This window comes from Sus scrofa, chromosome 1 (assembly GCF_054392235.1).
Source record: "Sus scrofa isolate SSC_HxYL_T2T_F1_AM1 chromosome 1, Sscrofa_HxYL_maternal_Yorkshire_Landrace_v2.0, whole genome shotgun sequence".
Taxonomy (NCBI): domain Eukaryota; kingdom Metazoa; phylum Chordata; class Mammalia; order Artiodactyla; family Suidae; genus Sus; species Sus scrofa.
Genome location: NC_139383.1, coordinates 234,885,886 through 234,910,937, shown reverse-complemented (window position 1 = coordinate 234,910,937; position 25,052 = coordinate 234,885,886). Strand labels below are relative to the sequence as shown.

The window sequence follows — 25,052 nt, the reverse complement described above, 5'->3', positions numbered from 1 at the left end:
AATTGGCTCTTCAAGTTCCCAAGAATCTGGACTCTTCTGGCCTTAAGCCAGATGGACAAGTGACATGTGATCATCCACCCAGGTCACTCAGCATCTTCTTTCCTAAGTCTTGGACCACCACTGAGGCCCAGTGGCGAAGGCCTGTGAAAGGACACCGGGAGCCACTTAATTGGCTGTCATCTCCACTTGCAGCAGTAAAAGTCTTGTAATATTGAGACGTGACACTCTGTCCCTTTGTAACCATCCACTTATTCCGAACTTTCAGCTGTGCTAGTCATTTTGTTTTATTTCATGGGTATTTATTTGAACTACCTTCTAAGTGTGAGGCACAATGGAAGCCAGAACACTGCACTTCTTTCCATAGTGTACCTTTTCATTTTGTTTTATTTTACAAGCGTTGATTTGAACTACCTTTATTTTTTATTTTTTATTTTTTTTGTCTTTTTAGGGCCTTAAATGTGAGGCGCTATGGAAGTCAGAATGTTGTCTAAGAGGAGTGTGGTTGTCTCTGTCCCAAAGAGTTTATGATGTAGCAGATGAAACTTTCATTAACACAAGGCAGAATAAAATAATGGCCAAAGGCTATGTAAAAAAATAAATAAAAAAACAAACAATGGGACTACAAAGGAATGAATAATTAATACTGCCTGAGGGAATTGGGAAGGGCCTTAGGAATTAATAAATTTGAACTGGACTTTGAAGATTGAGTTTGGTTTCTGAGGGGCTCCAGCTGATAGCACTTCTCTTCCTCATCCAAGTTCTGAATACTTTGAGAAATAAAAGAAGTAGTTGATAGGAATGAAAATATCAGTTTTAGTTGGGGGACAAGTTAGCAGATGTGGCTTTTCATCTACTGACCAAGGGGGTTTAATGACTCTCCAGAATTAGGCAGAATTCCATAGTAAGCCTTCACATCCCCAGCCTACCACATACCTGTGGGGCAGGGCCTTTGGGGAGGTGGGAGAGGTCAGGCTTCCTGCAGGTAGGAAGATGCCAAGAGGAAGAAGAGTAAGGCCGAGTAAGCAAATCTAGTAATTCTCAGATTTACTAAGGAGCCGAGTGAGTGAAAGTGCATAGAAAACCCAAGGATGTGCTTAGGAAAAATCCCTCCTCATGAAACCAAGAGTAGGGAGAGATACTCCTCTCTGAAAATTACCATGTTAAAGGGAAATAAAAACATGATCTTGGATGGAGAATCAGGGAGACAGTGTGGATGAGACTAGAGTCAGAGTGAACAGAAAGTTCTGGAGGGAGATGAGGCTGTGAATGAAGGTTGGGTCCAGGCTATGGGGGGGTCTTGTCTTGTCTTACAAAATGATTTGGGCTTTTATCTAAAGCCCTGGGACACACTGCATTTATGGGTGATAACTAGCAGTTATATGACGATTGTTGTAGAAGCAGAGAAATCAGTTAGGGAGCAACCTCAGTCTATGGGAAAGCCTGTGAGCATAGAAACCGAACATTTGGTACAATTGCTGATTTCATGACAATTTAAATCAGATCTCTCAGGTCAGCTGACTGAGGGAAAATGCTTATGTCATAAAACATTTGAAAATTTCTATGGAAATAATGACCTGGTCATTTAACCTATAAGCAATCAGGATATACTTGAGGTAAATCCATACCCTGCCTTCCTGCCCTCCTTCTGTAACCCAAAATTTTAATGAGAAACTTCTACATGTAGAACACTCTGATATGCTGAGAATACAAAGATAAACCTACCTACAGAGAAAAGAAGTGCCCAAGCATGTAATTTAATGAGAGAAAACTCAAGAGATACGTAAAGTACTATGAAATTTTTTTCTTTATATTGTAGTAGTTGATTGACACATTTATAAAATATATTCATTGACATGGGCTTTTAAGAGAAGTAAATGTTATAAGAACACACAAGTGAAAGTGGTTAATTTTGTCTGGCGGTGGTGAAAGGGAGGGGCCTGAGGGAGACTTGACTTTGAACCTGGGATTTGGAGGATGCATCTAAGGTCTCCAGAGAGAGTAAGTAAAAAAGAACAAGCCTTAAAGAGAGAATAGAACTTTTCACATCTGGGGCAGGTAGAAGTAATTTCATTATCCTTCACATGACGCAAAGAGATTTTTTTTTTTAATAATTACTTTGGGAAGGCAAATTACTACACAATTTTGCCATTACCAGTACCATTTCCCTCTATTTCTACCTCCTCTACCTAACTGTGCCCTGCACTGTGGGCTAGGTCTTTCCATGTTTTCCAATTCCTAATTCTCTTGGCTGCTCTGCTGCTTACTAATTCTGCCAAGAAGCTGAAGGAGCTTGTATGAGCTGTGGACCTAGATCCTGGCACATTCATAGGGGAGTATAGGCAAAGAATTACGAAGTAAAATGAGTTAGAACCACTCTGATTACCTTACACTTGAGAAGGCAAAGAATGCTTTTTGATGTGGGTTTTGAACAGAGCAGAAACTAAGAAGACTATAGCTTTGTTTGGGTTTGTTTTCTTGTAGACTTAGATCAATTACATTAAAATATTCAGCCTGTGAACAATGGCCCCAAAGAAAATAATGCTGGCTCTTTCCTTTTATGAAAGTAATACTTGCCTTACAGCCCATGGGACTGGCTGTTCCTTTTCTATTGAAACGATCCATGTGGAATGTCACTTGGATGTCCTGTAAATATACACACATTAATAGAAGAACATTTTAATCAGAGCTGTCTGACCATAAGGGATTACTGTTTTCCATTGATTAAGTCAAAAGTTAAGTTTGTTTGTTTATTAGCATTTAATATACTTGGAGTTGGCTTATGGCTTTTGTTATTTGGCATTGATATCTTTGTCCAGACTTAACAAGCTGATTGAAGCACTGAGGAGAGGCCTTTTGGTAGAAAGCATTTGGGGAGTGACACAAAAGATCACCTATTCCAAAACAGACAGTGTTAGTGTTTTGGATATAAGATAAAGGAATTTGGCTTCCTAAGCATATTGTTGGTCTGCATGAGAGAGTATTCAAACTTTGGGAGAGTATACTTCAAATTATTTATGTCAGACCATCCTTTCAGTTAAAATATATATAATGCACTTATCTATGTGAATCATTTGTCCAGTTAAAATAGAAACGTTTTATAAGCCTACTGAATATAAATAAGCATCTTTACATTTCTGTGGTTTAACCATATAGTTCTCAGTAAGTGCTAGACTCTGTCCTATGTGCTTTACAAATAACAACTCATTTGTTACTCAAAACAACCCTCTGAATTGCACATTGCATGCCACCTCTGTGTGTTAGACACAGCATGAAGTTCTAAAATACATTTTTGGTTTATCAGTTCATATCAAGATATATCTCTGCCTTTCTAAGATGTCCATAATTTCCACCCCTCACCACCACATAATTAGTTTTGTCTAGATGTGCCATCAGAGTTTATAGTAGCGGGGAGGTAATATAGACTAGAGTGACTCAGGCTGAGCCAGAAAGTGGGGGTGTACAGGAAGCAGCAGATAAGTGAAGGCAGAAGCAGTCACATAATTGGGAATCAGGACAGGACAGGTTCAGCCCAGTTCCAGACACAAAACTCGTGATAAGAAAAGCCTCATCTGAGCGTAGGGCAGAGGTGCTTGTGGCGTTGCACAAAGAACTGCTTCCAGGAAAGTCTGCTGAAATCAAGGCCAAACCCTGGTGTTGGGGCCCACATTGCTGGGGAGGGAGCAGACAGATGTCCCAGCCTAGCTGCCTTGTAGGAGAGGGTGGGGCTCTCCAGAAGCCAAGGGTATTCAGAAGCCTATGGGTTTTGAGCTTTTGGAAGGCCATCTAAACCCCTATCTCTGTTAGGATGAGGCTCCTTGATAGACCATTTGAGTAAGTCCTCCTCGCTTTGAGTGAGAGAAGCAGAGCGGCTCGCCATGACCAGGAACCAAAATTCCCATGGGAGCATCACTTATGCTCCAAGATGAAGGCCCACCTGATGCCTGTGTAGGAAATAGGCTTCCACCCAAGTCAGACCTGAATATTGCCTCTTAGAGCCCAACCTCAAAAAAAATTCTGCTGTCCTAGTTTTTTCTTTTTACAAAAGGGCCCTCAACTACTCTCTCCCTGCCAGGGTCCTCTTGTTGAGGAAAGAGCATCTTAAAATTTTCAGGGCAGTTAAATACAGGTGAAGACTTCCTTAGAGTGAGCAGAGATGAGGCTGGGGAAGGGAATGTGTGGTAGAAATAAAGAGAAGCTCACTTAAAATACATAGAGGAATATTGTTTGATAAAGAGACAGGCATGTCTATAGGAAGGTTTGTAAACTATGCCCCCTGCCCCCCGTTTTCATATGGTTCATGGACTAAGTTTTTTTTTTTCTTTCATTTTTAAATGTTTGAAAATAAAAGAATATTTTTGTGACGTATGAAAACTACATGAACTTGAAATTTCAACATCCATATAAAGATTCCATTTTTCTCATTAGTAGACCTGTAGTACAAAAAAAATGTATTCAATCGAGTTTTGAAATTCATCCACAAACATTCTGTATAGATGTGTTTTTTCTCTTGTTACATAAGTACCTGCATGATGTCCTCTATTTCCCATATTGTCCTACAAAGCCTAAAATATTTACTATCTAGGCCCTTACAGAAAATAAAGTCATCTACCCTTGTATAGAGGGGACTCTGCACAAACCACAGCCAAATAACCATACCTTGAACTGATAAGTCACTAGTAATCCAAGAAATCTCACTCTTTCTCTCTGTGCCCCCTCCCCCCCATCCCACACATGCACACACTCTTTCCCTCCCTCTCACTGTGGCCACATGATCTCTCCTCTGCTCCCTCTGCTCCCTTCTTCTCTTCCAGCATATATGCCTCTTGTTTATTCACCCTCACATGGTTCCATCAGAACCACCATTAAGAGGGACTTTACTCCCCAAATAACCATGCTCTCCCTGTCCCTCACAGTTACTTAGCTGGCATTCAGGGGCTCCACTCCAATTCCAGAAAGGCAACACTGGTCCACTGCAGTTGGAATCTACCTCTGTGCCAACTGACTTTGAAACTGCCAAGTAAGGCTGCCATTCTGGGCTGTGGACAGTTCAGTTCTCTGACAGGGGCGTGAGAGTAGAGAGGACATGCTGAGTCTTTCCAGTACACATGCCACAGTGATCCCCTTGGTTGGCTTTCAAGATGTCCCATTCATTCCACTCATCTCCTCCCTCAGTGCTGTCTTTTGGCCTTTGACTGCTATGTAGAAAAGCAAAGCAAAGAGGCCATGTCCAAAATGAAAGCCATCTGATGAGGGCTGGTGCAGAATTCCTAAGAAAATGCCTACAGCATTGATAGTGCATGAAATAGATTTGTTCAACAGCAGAAAAAAAAAAAGTAATTGAAACAAACAGAAAGAAAGGGGAGGGGTGGTCATGTTAATTCAATAGATTTTACATTCTTAGTCCCCAGGATAAGAAATGCTAGGCACCATCAGTTTTCAATCTTTTATCACTGTCTCAGAGAGGCTTTCCACTAATTCAAACTCTCTATCTTCATTATCTCGACAGCCTCTTATCTTCAGATTAATTTGCTGAGACTTTAAATGCCAAGATAAAATATACATGTATGTTTATTTTGTAATATTGACATTAGCTTTAAATATGGAAAGACTATATATGGAGGGAGTCCATTAAGTTACATATCACAAGGGAGTTGCCATAGGGATTGGTGATGACAGGAAAAGACATTTAAGAAATTCTCATTTTGTTTAACCCATATCTAGTCCTACAGTGGGTTGGAAATTTATGCCTCAGGGAAAGACCCCAGCCCTCTTTCAGGGAATTTATTTCCCACAAGAGAACCATAAGTGTCTAAAAGTGAAGCATCTTACATGTGGTTTTATTTTGCCTGCTTAATAGTTTGTGTAGTATTTTTATTTGCAAATGCTTTTCTAAGCATCCATTTAGGTGCAGAATTATAGTGGCAAAAAGTGTAGTAATAATGACATGCATAAGTGGTTTGAACGGGGTTTGGCATTTACCAATTGAGTACATCATCAGGATTTGCTAAAACATACTTGGGTTTATTACCCATTTCCATGTAAGGTCAGACACATTTCAGTTATAGTTCTGTTGTCTTGAATAGATAATGTATTCTGTTTCCAAAACATGAAGGCAGTATCTAAAACATCTGCTTCCATTGAAGACTAAAGATTCATTCTAGTTAAAATGAGATTCATTTTTTTCTTATGTCATCCCTAGTTGTTTTCTTGGGCACACTCTGTTCCGTAGTAGCTCAAAGATTTCCAATCGTGCTTCTTTTTGAAAAAAAAAAAAAAAAGGCATATTAAAATATTATCTCTCTGTTCAGTAATGTTCTACAGTTGTACTGAATATTCATGTTCTGGGAACCTTCCTAATTGTAAGAAGCACCTTAAACTTAATAAACAAGAATTATATTAAGTGTTGTCAGTTAAACATAGCTGATTACCAACTTTATTTCATTTTCATAAATACATCCCATAATTCCAGACCACAGAAGTGTATTAAGGGGTGTAAGAATCTAAATCTAAAACTGTGAAGAGCCATGGTATTATGCACAATTTTACCATTATTTCTCAAGTAGGCAGTAAAGTGGTACCCATTAAAATGAGGCATATTGCTTGACTGCTTCTCCTCCCATCACTATAGTAATTGCTAATGCCTCCAAGTCTGTATAAAGTTGTGTTTGTAGAAGACAAGATCTTAGGGGGGTGCTTTTATGGCCCCATTATAGGCCAAATAATGCAGACAGTGACCAGTATATCTATTGGCAGAGTCAACCATTGAATTGAAGACAAGACCATTCAAGTGAGAAGTTGGATAAAGAGGATGTGTTCAGATTTTTTTTGTAGCATGCAAATTTTAATAATGTAAATTAAAAATTGTGCAATATGAAATAGATTGATAAAATCTCACTATCGGCATACTTTCAAACCATATGAATTCTCCAAACAAACTTCTAACTCATCAAAAATCACATAATCCAGAGTTCCTGTTGTGGCGCAGCAGAAGTGAATCCAGCTAGGAACCACGAGGTTGTGGGTTTGATCCCTGGCCTTGCTCAGTGGGTTAAGGATCTGGCATTGCTGTGAGCTGTGGTGTAGGTCGCAGACACGGCTTGGATCTGGCATTGCTGTGGCTCTGACATAGGCCAGCAGCAATAGCTCTGATTAGACCTCTAGCCTGGGAACCTCCATATGTCAAGAGTGCGGCCCTCAAAAAGAAAAAAATAAAAATAAAAATAACATAATCCCAGAACTGGAAGGCCAGTGAGTTAACTGAGTTCATGTCATTGCTAAACAACTTCAGCTGATAAATAAAAATGTCTACCCATCAATGACAGACTCCATCTCAAACTGATCAAGATTTTCAAGAAGTCATTTCTCATATAACGTTTGAAGCTTCCTTTCTAAATGATCTGTACTGTAATAATCACATGACCTGAGGCTTTGGTCATTAAGACTTAGCTAAATATAAAACTTCTGTTTTCCATCTCCATGTAAATATAAGCCATTTACCAATAGCAAAGTATTCCTTAGGCCCATTTGCACTTTGGATCATATAAAGTGGTGTTGACATAAAACCAATGTATCGATTTAGTTTGATCAAAATTCACAGTTATGCAAGCGTTTCACTACCACACACCAATATTGTTACACCTGGCTGAACTGATCGTATATTTAGTCTCAGGTCATCATAAAAAGAGAGAGAGAGTGAAAGGTCTTTTGAAGTTTGAAGACATTCTTCTATTAGCTCCCTTCTTCACAACACCCAACCCAGTCTTTGTTTAAGCCAATTTTGACAGTTTTTGCATTATGGGGATACCAGACTGACCTGCATAGCAGCCACATCAAAAAGGGACAAAAGTCTAAGAGGTTATCTTCTGCAAAGAACAATTAGTTGAGGTTCAGTTTATGATCTGAAATCCCTAGGTCAACCTGGAATGCTATGGAATGTAGTTGCTGAAATCCCTAGGCTCACATTTTTGTAGGCTGTGATGCTTACAGTTCCAAAAGTGCAAAAGCTGAGGAGTGTGGCAAACATCTTGCCTCTTCCTGCTGAAGCAACTCTAGGTTACTTTAAAATTAAATTCTAATGGAAATCTCTAAGAAGTTTTTGGTTATGATAGAAAATTAAAAATTATTATGGTCAACTAAGGAATTAACCTACTTTCCCTCAAACAAAAAAACAGGTATTCACCAAATTCACTGAGGGATCTAGATAAGGTGAGAATTTTTTGGTAATAATAGAAGTTATCATTCTTTTTTTTTTTTTTTTGTCTTTTTGCTTTTTCTAGGGCCACACCCGCAGCACATGGAGGTTCCCAGGCTAGGGGTTGAATCGGAGCTGTAGCCACCGGCCTACGCCAGAGCCACAGCAACGTAGGATCCGAGCCACGTCTGCAACCTACACCACAGCTCACGGCAACGCCAGATCCTTAATCCACTGAGCAAGGCCAGGGATCGAACCCGCAACCTCATGGTTCCTAGTCAGATTCGTTAACCACTGAGCCATGACGGGAACTCCAGAAGTTATATTTCTTAAAAAACTATAAATATAACCTATTTTTGTGGATGGCTAATAGTTTTAGCTGAGCAAGTCTTTTATTTGTGAAGCTTTTCAAAGGAACTTAATTTTTTGTGAGCATAAAGAAAATGATAGTGGCCCCTATGTATCCCACTGGATCTGCAGTAAATTTCCCAAATGTTGTCTTTCTTTATTTCACTAATAAAGAATATACCATTCTTGATATTTTAAAAAGATTTTTCATTACTAAATGAAGGCATATGCTACAGATTGTAATTTGTAAATTTGTGAATTTCTCTAGCGATTATTAAAAATATCCTTAAAGTGTGGACAAAGGAAATAAAATATAACAAAAAGAGAGGAATGAAGTAAGGGAGGAGAGAGATCCTATAGACAGGGCTTGACCCTGGAAAGTTTAGCTAGTCAATATCATGTGATGTAATTTCCCCATACACAGAGATTTGTTTGAAAACATGTTCTAGAATTTGGCTCAGAGGCCACAGTGAGCTTCATAAAAGAACATAAACTGATACACTTTGCATATACCATGGCCCCTCAGTAGCCTTGGGGGATTAGCTCCGGCCCCTCCCCCCCAGATACCAAAATTGTGGATGCTCAAGTCCCTTATGTAAAATGGTGCAGTATTTGCATGTAGCCTATGCACATCCTCCTGTACACTTTGAATCATCTCTGGATTACTTATAATACTTAATATGATATAAATACAGTGTAAATAGTTGCCAGCACCCAGCAAATTCAAGTTTTGCTTTTTGGAAATTTCTGGAATTTTTTTCAATTATTTTCCATCCATAGGTGGTTGAATCTGTGGGTATGGAGCCCTTAGATACAAGGGACCAACTGTATATCAATGTGCTTAATTTAGGATGGGTTTTTTGTAAGGGTCCATTAGCAATTTTTTTATGAACAGGCCTCGAGGGTCCATGAATTCTTGAAATTGCATAGAAATATTTTTTGTGACTGTCCATATGTGCATTTATTTTTCTGGGAAAAGGGTCATTAGCTTTCGTGAGATTCACAAAAGTATTCAAAGATCCTTGTCTCCAAAAAGGAGGCTAAGAGGCATTGCTTTAAGTCATTACTAATTATTTGCTATCATTTACTTTTCTCAGAAACAAAGGCAATATGTATAAGTGGGGTATGTATTTGTGAATTGACAAAAAGGCTCAATGTTACCATATACTGGCAAGTTTAATTTACACAAAGCATATTTTTATGCATGACCTGATTTTCTACTACCTATAACCAAGAAAATAAAAAATATTTTTGTTTTAGGCTATAAGGGTTTTTATTGTCAATGGGACAAGTTTTCATGTATTATCACTAAAGGAAATGGGAGAGAATTTGGAGGCATAAGTATTTTGGATATTTCAATTAGTGAAAAAAATAGATGAGATTTTTATACTTTACTCTATCCAATCTTCAGCTCCAGGGGGATACACACACACACACACACACACACACACACACACACACACACACATTCAGATATATATATCCTATATATATTCAGATATATATATCCTATATATATATATTCAGATATATATATCCTATATATATATATTCAGATATATATATCTGAATTAATGTTGTTTTCATCATTTTAATTGATTGCAGCTTCACTTCACGTATAGGTAATCCGACCATACTAAATGCTTCAGTATTTCTAGAGATTATAATAATTTGATTTATTGACAAATACATTGGCAGGAATTCAGCTGACAGCTTATTTCTCTCAAATCTTCCCATGAAAAGTGATCCTTTGCACCTGTGTTTCCTCTCAAAGAGAGGAGAGTTTTCTAGCCATCTTGCATATTGTCTGACAGACTCTAGATCACTGCTGGAACATTCTAGAAGATACATTCTATGACTTCTTCCTCTGTAAGTGGATCACAGTTGGACTGTGAGTTAAAGATCCACTAATAGAATCAGTACTTAAGAGTCACAATTTGGCCAAAGCTTCTCTTAGAAGATCCTAGAAACAGTCTGAATGCTATCATTTGGTATAAAATGGTAGGTTTAACATATTGTCCCTTGATATGAAATAATATAGAAGCATGTGCTAAGGAAAAGCAAAGGGGAAAACTAGCATAGTCCTTTGGGAAGTATCTTAACAAAATAACTTTAAAAATTTTAATTTCTATTTAAACTTCAAAATAAAATACTTTATAAAATAACCTTTATTATCAGAGACTTTTCCAAAGCACTTTATAAGGTAAACCATATAGAGCAAGTGTTTTTTATGTCAGAAAATTCTCCTCCAAAATAAGTGTGCTGTATTAACATTTCAAGTTAGCCTTTCATCTTCAAATTGCCTTTCAGAGTTCCTGTTGTGATTCAGGGAGTTAAGAACCTGACATATTGTCTATGAAGATGTGGGTTCAGTTCCTGGACTCTCAGTGGCTTAAGGATCTGGTGTTGCTTTGGCTGTGGCTTAGGCCCCAGCTACAGCTCTAATTTGACCCCTGGCCTAGGAACTTCCATATGCCATTAAAGAAAAAAAAAAAGTGTCTTTAACAGGAACTTACTTAATCCTCATAATCAACAGCCATGAGGAAAGTATCTCCTTCATAGATACCCAGGCAGAGCTCTAAAGTGGCCTTTTGTCTGAGTCATTAAGGCTTCTGTGTCAAAATAGAACAGCATAAACTTTCATTTCCCTCTCCTTGTATTTGAAGAGGTAATAATTCTCAACAACTGCCCATCCACAGAAAACTCTAATGGGACTACAAGTTATCTCTCATTCCCAATTCCTTCTGGGGAACAAAATGAAATCTTAGCATCTTGCCTTAATCAACAATTATCATTTTCTTAGGTTTTAAAAGTGTATATTTAAAACTGTACTCTTTTTTGTGTGAGTAACTGGGATCTTGGGCCATTCTTTTCAGATGAAAATCAAACCATGAAAAACATTAACTTAGAAGAGATAGAGCCCTAGGAAACTGATGTTCTTATACTTTAGAAGTCACACAAGTCTAATAATATGTCTTGTTAATGGAGCAAGAAATCAAACCCCAAACTACTATTTCTCATAGGGAAGAAGTTTCTTGATAAAAGATTAAAAAAAAAAGAAAATATCAGAAGGGCGAAGAGGAAGAACTGAGGTTACTAAGAGCTGTTTTTAGTTCATATTTACAGAAGTGGTCCAGAATCCTGATTCTTTTTTAAGATAATTGCTTTTATGTGTCCTACAAAACCATCTCATTTTTATGGCATTGCCCAATTTCCTACCTATTCAGAGAAGATAGAGTGAGAAGATACAATGTGGTACCAAATTGGGCAAAGAAAGTTATTCAGTGAACAGTAATAATACTTGAGACTAATACTTGAAAACTAATTTAATTTCTTTCTCATCATGTCTCTCATGGACATTTGTTTATAATACTTCTCTTTACTATGTTAAGTTGAACATACAGAAGTACTGATGTTAGGGCAATTTTTACTTTAAAACAGCAACATCTATGAGCAGCATAAGTAGCTGAAATCCCTTAATTCAACTGAATTTGGCAAATGTTTGCCCATCATGTGACTGGCACCTCACTCAGTAGTGAAGGACACATTAATGGCAGGTGGCAGATGCCATATCTCCTAGGTAATTTATTATGACTATTATGCTATTAAGAATCATGGTCATCTATAGTCAGAGATAGATAGACCCCTAATTTAGCCAGTAATTGATTCAACAAGTCAAAATATACCCCCAGTTGATTTTGATAGTCTTTCATAAAAAGAGCAATAAAAGTGGCTTGGCTGGTTACCAACCAGACTAAGTATCCATGAGGATGTGAGTTTGATCCCTGGCCTCACTCAGTGGAATGAGGATCCAGTGTTACCATAAGCTGCATTGTAGGCCACAGATGTGGCTTGGATCCCGTGTTGCTGTCGCTGTGATGTAGACTGGCAGCTGCAGCTCTGATTTGACCCCTAGCCGGGGAACTTCCATATGCTACCAGTGTGACCTTGAAAAGAAAGAAAAAAAGGAAAGACAGGAAGGATGGAAGGAAGGAAGGAAGAGAAAGAAAGGGAGGAAGAAAGAAAAGAAAAAAAGAAAAGGAACCATTTAGATTAGGCATATTCTTAGCACTCTGATGACTTCAGGGAGGTGACATTTTTTTAACTTCTCATTTTTCATGTAGAAAACTGAACCCTTGGATCCATATGAGACTTGCTTAAGATCATGTTTAGCTTCCAGTCTTTTGGCTGCTGGCCCAGTGCTTCATCTACTAACCAATTCCTTTCCACCCTCCTCACTCTATGCCTCCCCTTCAGGGTCTGGTCATCATTTCCTTAGCTGACCCCAGCACCCTGGGGGCTGCAGGGAGAGGGCAAAGTTGAATGGACTCTAGTGGGAAGATTATGCTAAAGGGTTTTCTGTAACTTTTCACTCCATATGTTATGTTGTTACCTCCCCCCATACTCAGTAATTTTAGTTTGTGCTTTTTGTTTCTCTTTTTGTTTCTTTGGTTTGCTGGCTTTGTGTTTTTTTCTCTTTTTTTCCTTTTCTTTTCCTTTTTTAATGCAGGAATCGGTCAAGGCGTTCCAGTGGTGGCTCTCATTGTGGAAGGAGGACCCAACGTGATCTCTATTGTCTTGGAGTACCTTCGAGACACCCCTCCCGTGCCAGTTGTTGTCTGTGACGGGAGTGGACGGGCATCCGACATCCTGGCTTTTGGGCACAAATATTCAGAAGAAGGAGGGTAGGTAATTTACTGGCTCCAGAGTTGACCTATGAGTGCTAAGCCTGTGTTCCAAGCTTGGAAGAGAGGGTGTGAGCCCATCAACTGTTTGGCATCAGAAGGAAATAAGGAAGGGCAGGGGGATATTCTTAACATCCTATGAAGTGGGAAATTTGGAGAAGACTGCCCTGGTCTACACTGATGACAGAGATATCGAGAGGGAATGAGGGGGTCCTAGGTCCTGGTCTCCTTTCTCTTCTCTTCATTTTCCTTCTCTTCCCTCCCCCGACTAAGGAGAGGTGGGAGTTGGATTTTAACATATGAGCACAGCTAACCTGGTCCATATAATGCAGGATAATAACTTGAGAGAAGCTGGCATATGCATCTTCCAGGCTTGGCCTCCAAACACCAGCTTCTCCAAGCTGCTGTGTGTGTGCAAATACTCAATGTTTAAAAAACGTTTAGTGGTCTGTCCCAGAAGATCCCTCTAGACTGTCTTGAAATGTGGATTCTCTGTAATGGTAACCACTACGGTCCTGTGTAAACTGCTCTTGAACCCCTCATGCACTTTCCTTGGTCTCTCAGCCCCCTAAGGCTGCTCTCAACAGTCTGAAGCATCCAACCCATAGAGGACTTCCTCTCATGGCCTTCCCTTCCAAGCTGAGATCCCCTCAGTGGATTATGAAATGCAGGCCCTCCTGCAGATTATTACATCAAAATAATTCATCCCAAAGTATGAACAAATTTAAGGAGGAAAATTCAAGGGAACCATTGAAGTATTAAATAAGCAACTTCCTAACCTAATTATTCTCCTATCGCATGAAAGTAGTGGGAGAAAGAAGCCCCAAAGGAGATGGGGGTCCTTTTTTCATCCCTTTTATAAATATACATAAGTGTCTACTGGGTGTCATACACTGAGATGTGAAAAACAATAACAAGCTATCCTATCCTCAAAGAGCTCATAGTAAGTTTCATAAGTAGACAGGTGCATAATTATAATAATAGTGATGACAGGTGAGCTTGCTTCCTCAGGACACTCTCCCCTCCACCTCTCTCACTCAGCCTGACTTAAAATAGAGAGACCCAGCATGACATCTCGATACCATCTCACATGCCTCTTCTTGTCTGTGCTTGCAGCCCAGCACTCCAGGTGAGCCATTAAAATAGCATGCTTCCTTGGTTTAGTACATGAATCTACACATGTGAAAGGAGCAAAATCAGAAGCACAAGACCCCCAGCTTAGCATTGCAAATGCTGACAGTGACTTTAGACCCTGTTAAAACTTTTGATATTAAAAGAAAAAAAAAGCTAATTTTTGTAAGTGTGCAATTGGAGTTTGCTTACTGGCAAATACAGTGAAGTTACCATTATCTTCTTCCTTGATAATGAGTATCAGTCCATTTTATAGTTAAACTAAATAGAGAACATATGTCTAAATGCCCCATGTCTGTTACCAGTGAGAGTTTAAGACCCTCCCCTGTGCTTTGATTTTATTGAAATCTTTGCCACGGTGCTCATTGATTTAAATAAAGCAATTGTTTCCTTATTCAGAAATAAGTTAAAGAATGTATACAGTTTTTAGTTTGGTGTTTTTCCCCCTCCTCACACTTACAATTATTTTATTGTATCCCTAAAAAGAAGATATAAGTTTTACTCAGAATGTACATTTCCTTTTGAGAAACCTCAGCCATTCAGGTTTCCAGGTCTATACACAATGAGAGTCTGGACCCAGTGCTTGTTTTTGGTCATTATCATAGGTTGCGTATACTAACTTGAAAAATGCTATAATCTCTGATAAGCTGCTTTTCCTGATTCTGTTTTAATATAGGGAAAATGTTATACATTTTAGAACTGGGTGGGACTCTGTAGTTTATTTATCCTAGGGGACAGATACACAGAGAAATTAAATGCTTTCTCAAGGCCACACAGCCCATGATCCTAGGCCATTTCTGGTATATCATAAATTCACTGAAAAGAGTTTTACAGCATGTGCCCTACTGTTTCTCATATAGTACTTCAGTGATACTGCCTTTTAAATATATAGGTGCACTTAAGTTGCCTTCAGCTTCCTCTCTCTGTTATAATGTAGTATTTTTATTATTCTGTGTATTCCCTAAAAGATCAAATCAGTACATTTTTGGTTGTTAACCTATGTCCAAGCTGATCAGCCCTGCATCATGTAGATTCCTTTCCTTCCTGCACCCAGACATTATTCCCCAACTCTAAAATTAAAAGTTAGAAATACCAGGTCTTTCCATGCACATAACAAGTGTGAAGATAAAGAATTAAGATATAATTTCATGTTGTGGAAATTGTTAAAATTAAAACTTTCATAAATATTTAGAAATGGTTATTGAACACATAGAAGCCTATGTGTTTATATTTGCTAGTCCAAATATAAATATATGTATATATAATTTTATGATAAAAGTACTCCAGGAAAATAATTATAAATTTATTATGATAAAATGCATTCAAAATGTTTCTCTGTGCCATCTGAATAACTGCCAGGATTAATCATGTTTATTTAGCTTGATAAGAAGTTGTCCAGCCACACATGTGTAGCCAATTTAAAAAACCATTTCCAAAGAACATTATTTTGCAGTACTGAACTTTCTTATATGTTAAAAAGAAAAAAGAAAAAGAAAAATTGGCCTCCTGTTGAAGGCCAGCTCTGGCAGCCAGGGCATGTACACTTTCCCAAAGAAGATGGACGGACGTCGGACGTCGGCTTTTGCATCGGAGACAGCCTCTTTGTCCCTTCTTTCAGGGCGCTGGACTGCTCAAACTTTATTGGCAACAGTGGTTGATTATATAGACAGCTTTTCACTACAGATTACATCACAGTGTTAGAAGTACATTGGTTAACTATTACATGGTATAGCAGCTATGCATCCTGTTTTAAGATCTCTATCTTAGCTAAGCTTAGTGAGTACTTTGAAGATGCCATAAAACACAAGAATTTAGCATTTACAAACGTTGTTTGTAGACTGGTGCTTATCTTCAAAGCGTTATGGCAGGGAGACAGTGTAAGTAAATATAAACCAACTTAATTAAACTAGCTATCACTAAAAAGCTTTTAAAATCAAAGACAAAACTCACAGCTAAGTTTTTTGGATAAGATATGGCTAACTTCTATGGACCTCATTAAAATCCTAACTCTAAAGTTTACTATATAACTAGTTAATAGATAAACACTATGTTTTAACTAAGTTGGATTTAAATAGGAGAAAGTCTTTCAGGATGAAATTCTTATTATATTATTGTTGTATTGTTAAATCACAAATCACCACAGGAAAATAAGAATGGGAAATAAGAATAATAAGTGAATAATCAGGAAAGACTGAGGGAAACTGAATAACAAATAAAACAACAGGAAAGACTAGGTCTCCTGAGAAACAATCCATGTTCTCCAGCACAAACATGGAAATTGTTTTCCCAGAAAAGCCCCAATTCTTCCCCATCAACATCAAAGTGAGAGCTGTGTAACCTGAGGCCTGCCCTTGGCTTGTACCGTGCAGGCAGGCTTTCATCCTGACCAGAGGCCCACCTTTGGCATGCACCGTTCAGGTGAGCTTTTTATCCTGACCAGAAGCCCACCTTCGGCTTGTACCATTCAGGTGAGCTCCCTTCCTTGGTTAGGAACTTGCCTTCAGGTTTTTCTGTCATCAGACAAGGTCCTTTTTTTGAGTCCCTGCATTTTCTCGGCTCCCCGCAGCCTCCCTAGTCTTCATTCACCAAGAAAGATTTCTTCCTCTATTTCCAGTTAAGTCCAACAGAACTGAGCCACATTTGACTACATGCATAACTATAGGCTCATATAAACAAACCTGTATAAATCAATGTGTGTGATTGTGTATATAATTTCAAGCATAGGAAACATATCCTGTAAATAAAACCTGACTCAGAATTAGAAATCACTGATTTTTATTATTCGGTTACTTTGGTAATTTAAACATGATTTTTAAAATTTTGAGTATATTTACAGGTTGTTAAATTACATAGACCTAAGGACTATAAATTTTTATATTCAACTATAAAGCTTTATCAGTTTTATAATCCTAAAGGAATGACTAAAATTTATGTATTTTATATTTTAACTTTTGTGAACTTAATAGTTTGTCTTTAAATTCCCTGTTAACTATCTTCTAAGAATATGAATGTGAAAGGGAATTGCTTTGGAAGCAAATTATAATTGGAATAACTGATTAACTTTTGTAGATGCGATTACCTGAGGTTGGAAAAGACAGATGCTATCTCTCCCGATGAAAATAGGTTTGGATAAATGGAGACAATTGCAATTAAATTCTTATTCTTTTCTTGACTCCTCATCTCTGCTCTGTGGCATATACTACCAGAAAGAAATGGTCAAACCTTGTTTTTTTCCTTAATGATGTACTGGATTTTCTATTTCTCATCTGTCATAGAATAGAATGAGTCACAAGTCCCATGCCCTAACTGATTTCATTGCTTTAGAAATATTATCAAATTTCATTTCTGAACCACAAAAGACTAAACACTGCAGACATAAATAGATGGATGATATCCAAATAGCATTAGATTCAATTACCTCAGTTTTTAAATACCAGGATTCCACTTTTTGCTATTTGACTAACCGTGATGACCAGCATTACCCATAGTCAGGAACCTGTCTCCAGCTGTAGTAGCTGCCCAAAATTGAAGCCAGAGATTACTTTGCTTGATAATTGTCAACCTACGCATCAGACTGCAGAGAAATGTGGTTCAGCCCCTCGTTTATCAATCCATGAGCAAGAATATTACAGATGAAAAATGTCAGTGTGAAAAAGGCTTCTGAGTGAATGTGTCCTGAGATGATAGCCCTCATCCATCCAAATTTTTTTATTGATGCTTCTGTTTATTTTACATGTTTGTCCCCCAAATAATCATCTGGATTGACCATTTTTAGATATCCTGGGCAAGCGGAACTCCCAGTGGCAGAAAGCCATTAAGTTTTAAGTATTTGTGACTTTTGGAAAGTTACTACTGGGGTGAACATCAATAGACTTTATCAGCCTCATGTACCAGTGGAATTCGTACTGGATGTTGGGAGGAATAAATGAGCAATGGCTTGCTCTCCAATGCAGGGAGTAAATAATGATGTATTCAAAATAAAAAAATCTGCTTTTCCCGCTTAAAGGGACTTAAGAGAGACCCTATACTTTTAGATTAGCTGAAGTAAAGGTATAAATGGAATAGAAAGTAGAAATAAAAGAGGAAAAATATGTTACATGACTTCAACTTATATAATTATGTCCTAGCAGAAATTTGACAGAAGTTTGTTTCTCTCCAAATGCACATCAAATTAACCAAAGATAGGAGAAAGTCATGAGAAAACTAGTCATTTTAGAACCCCAGGGGTGGACCGTATTCCCTAAGGCATGTCATTTTGTGCAGTAGCCATGGTTTCCTCCTGCTGCTCAAGAGATTTCCACCCAAAGCCAAAGAATATCACAGGCCTATCATTTGTCTCTGTAAGATCTGCTAAAAGAAAGTAATTCATCTCGATGGTTTGTACTCCAGCATGATTTAGTCATAATTGGAAGGTCAAGTGAGAAAGAAGGAAACAAATAGAAAGCATGCCAACTTTTATTTTTTGTTAATTTCATCTTGCCTTGTCTCTTTGCTAGCATTTTTTAGAATAAGCATGTCAAAACTTGATTCTGTTTTTTAACCTCTGGTGGGAAATAAGAAAAGTTGGGAAACATCTTGTACAGACAAAAATATGGGTAGCTTTGTTTATGAAAAGTGCTGTTTTTTGAAAACCATTTTCCAAGTTAACATTTAATTGTTAGAGGATGAGCAAGACATGGCTCTGTCAAGGACTTTGGAGATTAAATGGAGATCTCCAACACAGGCATGAGGTCAAATAACTAGAAGGTCGTCAATGCTATGATAAATGTATAAAGTGTGACCACAGCACGGAGAACAGAGCCCTTGAGAGTGGCATTCCTGGTGAGAATCTATTCAATGAAACATGTAGGTTCATTATCCACAAAATGGCAATATAATGACTCTATTGCTTCACTTCCCCCTTTCTATCAAAAACTGTATCTAAGCTGAGGGTCAGGGAATTCCCCTTGTGGCCCAGCACTAATGAACCCGAATAGTATTCATGGGAATTCAGATCTAATCCCTGGCCTTGCTCAATGGGCTAAGGATCCAGCATTGCTGTGAGCTACGGTGTAGGTTGCAGATGCAGCTTGGATCCTGCGTGGCTGTGGCTGTGGTATAGGCCAGCGACTGCAGCTCTGATTTAAACCTTAGCCTGGGAACTTCCATAAGCAGCAGGTGTGGCCCCCAAAAAACAAACAAACTGAGGGTCTGTATGAATGATGAAGGAAAAACTAACTTGACCCTTTTCATGAAACAATACAGAAAAAAAGAATCAGTGTGAATAGGAGTAAAGGAAAGCTAGTAAAGGAGACAAATCATATGAGATAGTACAATGGTGTTCTGTGTGGTGGTGCATGTGTACGTGTGTGTGTATATATATTATTAAAGTGAATTTACATGTACTCAAATTCAAAGTAATAAAGTCAATTGATAAATTAATTTAATACTATAAAATATAATTACATATAATTATATATACTTAGAAATATAAATAATAATAATATATATGTGAGTGTATGTGTGTGTTTAAATTTTAAGTGAAAACTTAAAATAGAACTGGTAATAGCACTTTTCAAATCAATCACAAGTTTGTTTGTTTATTTTTAATTTTTTGTTTTTGGGGTTGAAGTAGAAAAAATAGCTTTGACAATCAAAGGAAGCCAGAGCAGGCTGGTGCCCTTAAAACAGTGTTTCCCAACAGTGGGGGAGGTAGTGGGGGATGAGGGAAGGTTGTGAGGAGTCTTGTAGCAATTGTTCGAGGGGGCAATGTTGCTGATAAGGACAAGATGCAGGGGCCTGCATTCTTTCAGTCTCTGTTGGCCTTCTGTGGTCCTTGAGGTTAACAAACTGTGACCTTCTTTCTGGAATAAAGAATATAGTTACCATCTTCCATTTGTTGGGGGTTTCAGTTCTTAAGAAGAGCTCAAATATATTGTTATGTACATCCATGAGAAGGAGCCAGACCCCTTCACCAAGGCTGCACGGTTCTTTTTAAATTTTGTTGTTGATTTAATTTTTATGTTATATTGGAGTACAGGTGATTTACAGTGTTGTGTTAACTTCAAGTGTATAGCAAAGTGATTCAATTATACATAAACATATATTTACTTTTTTCAGATTCTTTTCCTATATAGGTTATTACAGAATATTGAGTAGAGTTCTCTGTGCTATACAGTAGGTCTCTGATTATATATTTCACATATAGTAGTGTATATATGTTAATCCCAAACTCCAATTTATCCTTCTCCCCCATCATTCCCCTTTGGTAACCATAGTTTGTTTAAAAGTCTGTTGAGTCTGTTTTTGTTTTGTAAATAAGTTTATTTGTATAAACTTTTTTTAGATTCCACATATAAGTGATATCATATTGTTGTCTTTCTCTGACTTACTTCACTCTGTATGATAATATCTAGGTACATCCATGTAATAATGCCATAGCAAGCTGCAAATGGCATTATTTCATGCTTTTTTAGGGCTGAGTAATAGTTCATTGTGTATATGTGTGTGTGTGTGGGTGTGTGTTATCATGCCTTCTTTATCCATTCCTCTGTCAGTGGACATTTAGGTTGCTTCCATGTGTTGATATTGTGAATAGTGCTGTTATGAACATTGGGGAGTGTGTATCTTTTCAAATTATAGCTTTCTCTGGATATATGCCCAGGAGTAGGATTGCTGGATCATATAGTAATTCTGCTTAGTTTTTTAAGGAACTTCCATTCTATTCTTTATATGGTTGCACCAATTTATATCCCAACCCATAGTATAGAAAGATTCCCTTTTCTCCACACCCTCTCCAGAATTTATTTTTTGTAGACTTTTGGACTGATGTGAAGTGATACATCATTGTAGTTTTGATTAGCATTTCTCTAACAATTACTGGCATTGAGCATCTTTTTGTGTGTTTTTTGTCCATCTATATTTCTTCTTTGGAGAATGTCTATTTAGATAGTTTGCCCATTTTTAATTTTTTTTTAAATAAAGAGCTACATGAGCTGTTTGTATTTTTTGGAGATTCATCCCCTGTCAGTCACCACATTTACAAATATTTTCTCCCATTCTTTGTGTTATCTTTTCATTTTGCTTATGGTTTCCTTTGTTGAATCACTAGGTATTTTTTTAATGTTTGTTTAAAGCAATAAGCATGCCTTTCCTTGAGATTTACAATCTCATTTAAACTCACATCATAAATAATTTTGAATTATATGTTAGTTACTGAATTCTAAAAGGCAGAAATAGGCATAGTTTGGAGTAGGTGGATAAAGTTTCATAGAGTATTATTGCAATTTTTCTCTCTGTAGAATATATAAAGATATAGTTATATGGATATTTGTGTCATTGTAGCCAAGTTCCGCAAGGCTAGAGTGGCTTCATTTATTTAGGACAGTGCAAAAGAAATACTTTTGCCTTTGAGTTTGCTGTTTGATCCCTCCATGTGTGTCAACATGGGGAGAATGAAGCACTGGCTTTAAAAAAAAAAATTATCTGGATAGTCCATGGAGGAAAGTAGCAGTGGAAAGTTTTATTGATCTAAATTGGCCCTGGAGTTCCCTTTGTGGCGCAGTGGAAATGAATCCAACTAGTAACCATGAGGTTGCAGGTTCGATCCCTGGCCTTACTCAGTGGGTTAAGGATCCAGCATTGCCATGAACTGTGGTGTAGTTTACAGAGGCAGCTGGGATCCTGTGGTGCAGTGGCTAGGGCATAGGCTGGCAGCTGTAGCTCCAATTGGACCCCTAGCCTGGAAACTTCCAGGTGCCACAGGTGCGGCCCTAAAAAGCAAAGGAAATAAATTAATTAATTAAAATAAAAATATATTGGTCAATAAGTTCTTTATATTGATTATGTTTACTTTAGAATTGTGCAACTCTTAGTTGGGAAAGTGTGGCCTTGAACGTAAATAGCACACATGAGAGAAACACAGAGCTGGTTATGGTAAAGAATTATGGTAAAGAAACTCTTTTTGGAGAACCATGGCTTGCAACATTTAGATAGCCCATCAGTGCAAGTGAAGACTTCAGCGTCTGCGTTCCTCTGAGATTTGCTTGTCGAACACTCCGCCATTTGTTATATAGAAAACATTCAAAGTAAGCATCTGAATTACACATTTCAGCATGTCTAAGAATTACCTGGAAGCGAGAGAAGACACAGACTCCCCTAAGTCTCTGGATTAGATTCCATGTAGCTGGCCTGAGGTACAGGAAACTGTATTTGAAACCAAAATCCCAGGTTATTCCAGTGAGAGTGGTCCATGGACAACTCTTAGAAACTCATTTAAAATTTGTAAAAATTGACTTTCTCTTTCAATTTCACTGGTGTATCCACAAACAGCTTTTTCACTCTCTCTGCCTCGTGTGCATTCTCCTCACATATGCGACTGCATTGTTACCACAAGGACTTTGTATTCTCTGCCAGACTGGGTCTTTGGAACCCAGTTGATTTGAAAATTTTGTTTAGCATGAACCTCCTCTTTTCTTTCTTTATCCCAGCTGTTCTTGGTTCCAAACATCTGTCTGACTTTAAAAGTCTTCCCTTGAAGAGCAAGGTATACCATAAAAATATTCATTTTGACAGGAATAATAAGTTTCTCTGTTGGTGTTTTTATTTACATGGGTTTCTTAAGGGTATTCAGTTCTCTTCCTTATTTCTTTTGAAAATTATTTTCTGAGTAGTTCAAAAGGTACGAACAATTTAAAAAGAGAAAGAAAAGAGGATGAGAAAAGTAACAGTATTTAAAAGTGAAGTGATGCTGCTTGGTTGGTTGATGGCTCTCAGTTGTTTGAGAAGCTGACAGTATTTAGGGCCATAACTTCAGCATTAGAAGGTCTTAGCTCACTTTCCTTTGACTTGACAATTGCAATGGATGACCATTTAAGAGTCCCGATCTCCCACTTGCCCCTAGTATTGATTTTCAATACCTGGGCCCTTTTTCAAATAAAATTTCAGGTAGAGTGTGAGCTATAAAACAGACAAAACACCAAGTCTACTCTATTGAAGCTGGGGTGGACGGCCTAGACCTATGGTTCTCAATTTTTATCTTGCATCAAAATTACCCAGAGGGTTTCTATAAACAAATTGCCCACCCTCAGATTTTTTAATTCAGTTAAGTCTGGTTGGAGCCAAGTTATTTAAATATCAAAGGAGTACCCTGGAGATGCAGATTCTGTTGGCCCAGGGTCCATACTTTCAGAAAGAAGGGGCTTAGCCTCCCTGCCTTTCTTGCTGGTTCTTGCCTACTAAAGAAGTTCTAAAGTGACTCTGAAGCTTCTTTTCAAAATTCCAAGGGCTTCTTTGTAGAACTTAGTTGAAGACCATTGATCTACAGGTTAGGTCCACATTCCTTTGTATAGACTCAAGACCCTTTGCATTCTTCAGCCTCTCTCTAGAGACATCTTGGTGAAATTTCCATTTACCCCACAATCCAGTGGAACTGTTCTCTCCCCCCACCCTGCTCTCCAGGCACAGCATGCTGGCATAAGCTTTCTGCCTTAGCATGAGATGTCCATGTACATTTCTTAACCCACTTAAATTCTAGGAAATTTTTCTTTCTGAAGGTCAGTGCATAGCCTCTTTCTCATGAAGAAGTAATGAGGGCTTTAAAACCCAAAAATACATTTAAAGTTTATCTGGATTAGGTGTAGATAATAACTATCCTGGTGTTTAATCCCTCTACCTTAAAGGAAATGAATTCTGAATGAACCTGGATGACATAAGAACCTGCAACTGCTAAAAATACAGTGTATTAACATCTTACTCAGTGGTATCATTAATAATAGATAATGCTTGGGGTATTATTAATAGATTTCTCTCACATTCCCCATGCAATCTGCAGATGTTGATTATGAACCACAAGATTAATGAAAATTATTTACAGCAGTAACTACCTGTTTATAAAAGCTTATTTATATAAAGAGCTTTATAAAAGAGAAACACTGAGTATGTATTAAAGTGGGACTCCAAGGTTAACTCAAGTTTGTACTATGGTTGTCTAGAAAAGTCTCCATTCAGTTTCAGTAAAGCCTTTTCTTTGTTGTCTTAATTGTTGGACATCTCTCCTAGAGTTGATATACATGTTTATTTTATTTTCTGGATTTATTCAATGTAAAGGAAGTATCCATCCATAAGTATTGACCCCTAAAGTTTTTAAGTAAGCAATAAAGAATCCATTCCTCTAAATCCATGGAAACTGCAGTTCAATTTCTTGGAGAGAGGACTAAAATTTGGAGGTCCTTGACTTTCTTTGACCCTATAATCTTGGTTTTCACCATTTGAGAGGCTATTTGAGATTTTATCATCCTCTGTGGACAGCTGACAAATTTTCATCTTGAGTGTCAAGTGTAATCAACTGGTAGTAGTTTCCTAAAATAATATGTTGAGAATGATTCTAAAACCACATTTGGACACAGAGGAAAGTTTACTGTGATAGATTGGCAATGATGCAAAGAAAGACATTTATAGTCAAAATGCCATGGGTTTCTACTCTTATTCTAGAATAAAAACAAAATCCTGTAGCTAGCTCAGGCAGATTGAAGCTCAAACCTTGCCTTTAGCAGCTACACCATATTTCCTCTTAGGAAATGGGACCCAGTAACTACAGGAGGTTTACTTGCCTCGGAGCTGTGTTATTCCCGACAACAGAGGAGGCTTTACCCAGCTTCCCTCTTTTCTTCTTGTTTCACATGCTGGTTACCTTCTCCTTTGAATTAAATATTGGACCA

At 37.8% G+C, this 25,052-nt stretch overlaps 1 protein-coding gene across 37 annotated transcripts in view; it reads left to right on the top strand.

Annotated features, from left to right (window-relative positions):
• The window catches only part of TRPM3 (transient receptor potential cation channel subfamily M member 3), an 845,347-nt gene that overhangs the window by 624,571 nt on the left and 195,724 nt on the right, over window positions 1-25,052 (top strand). For all 37 annotated transcript variants that reach the window (XR_014822585.1, XR_014822584.1, XM_084987411.1 and 34 more), the window contains one exon: window positions 13,050-13,224. Coding sequence is in view for 35 of the 37 variants with exons in the window: in XM_084987411.1 (XP_084843537.1) it covers window positions 13,050-13,224 (175 nt within the window). In the remaining 2 variants the exon portion in view is untranslated. The remainder of the gene's footprint in view (window positions 1-13,049; window positions 13,225-25,052) is intronic.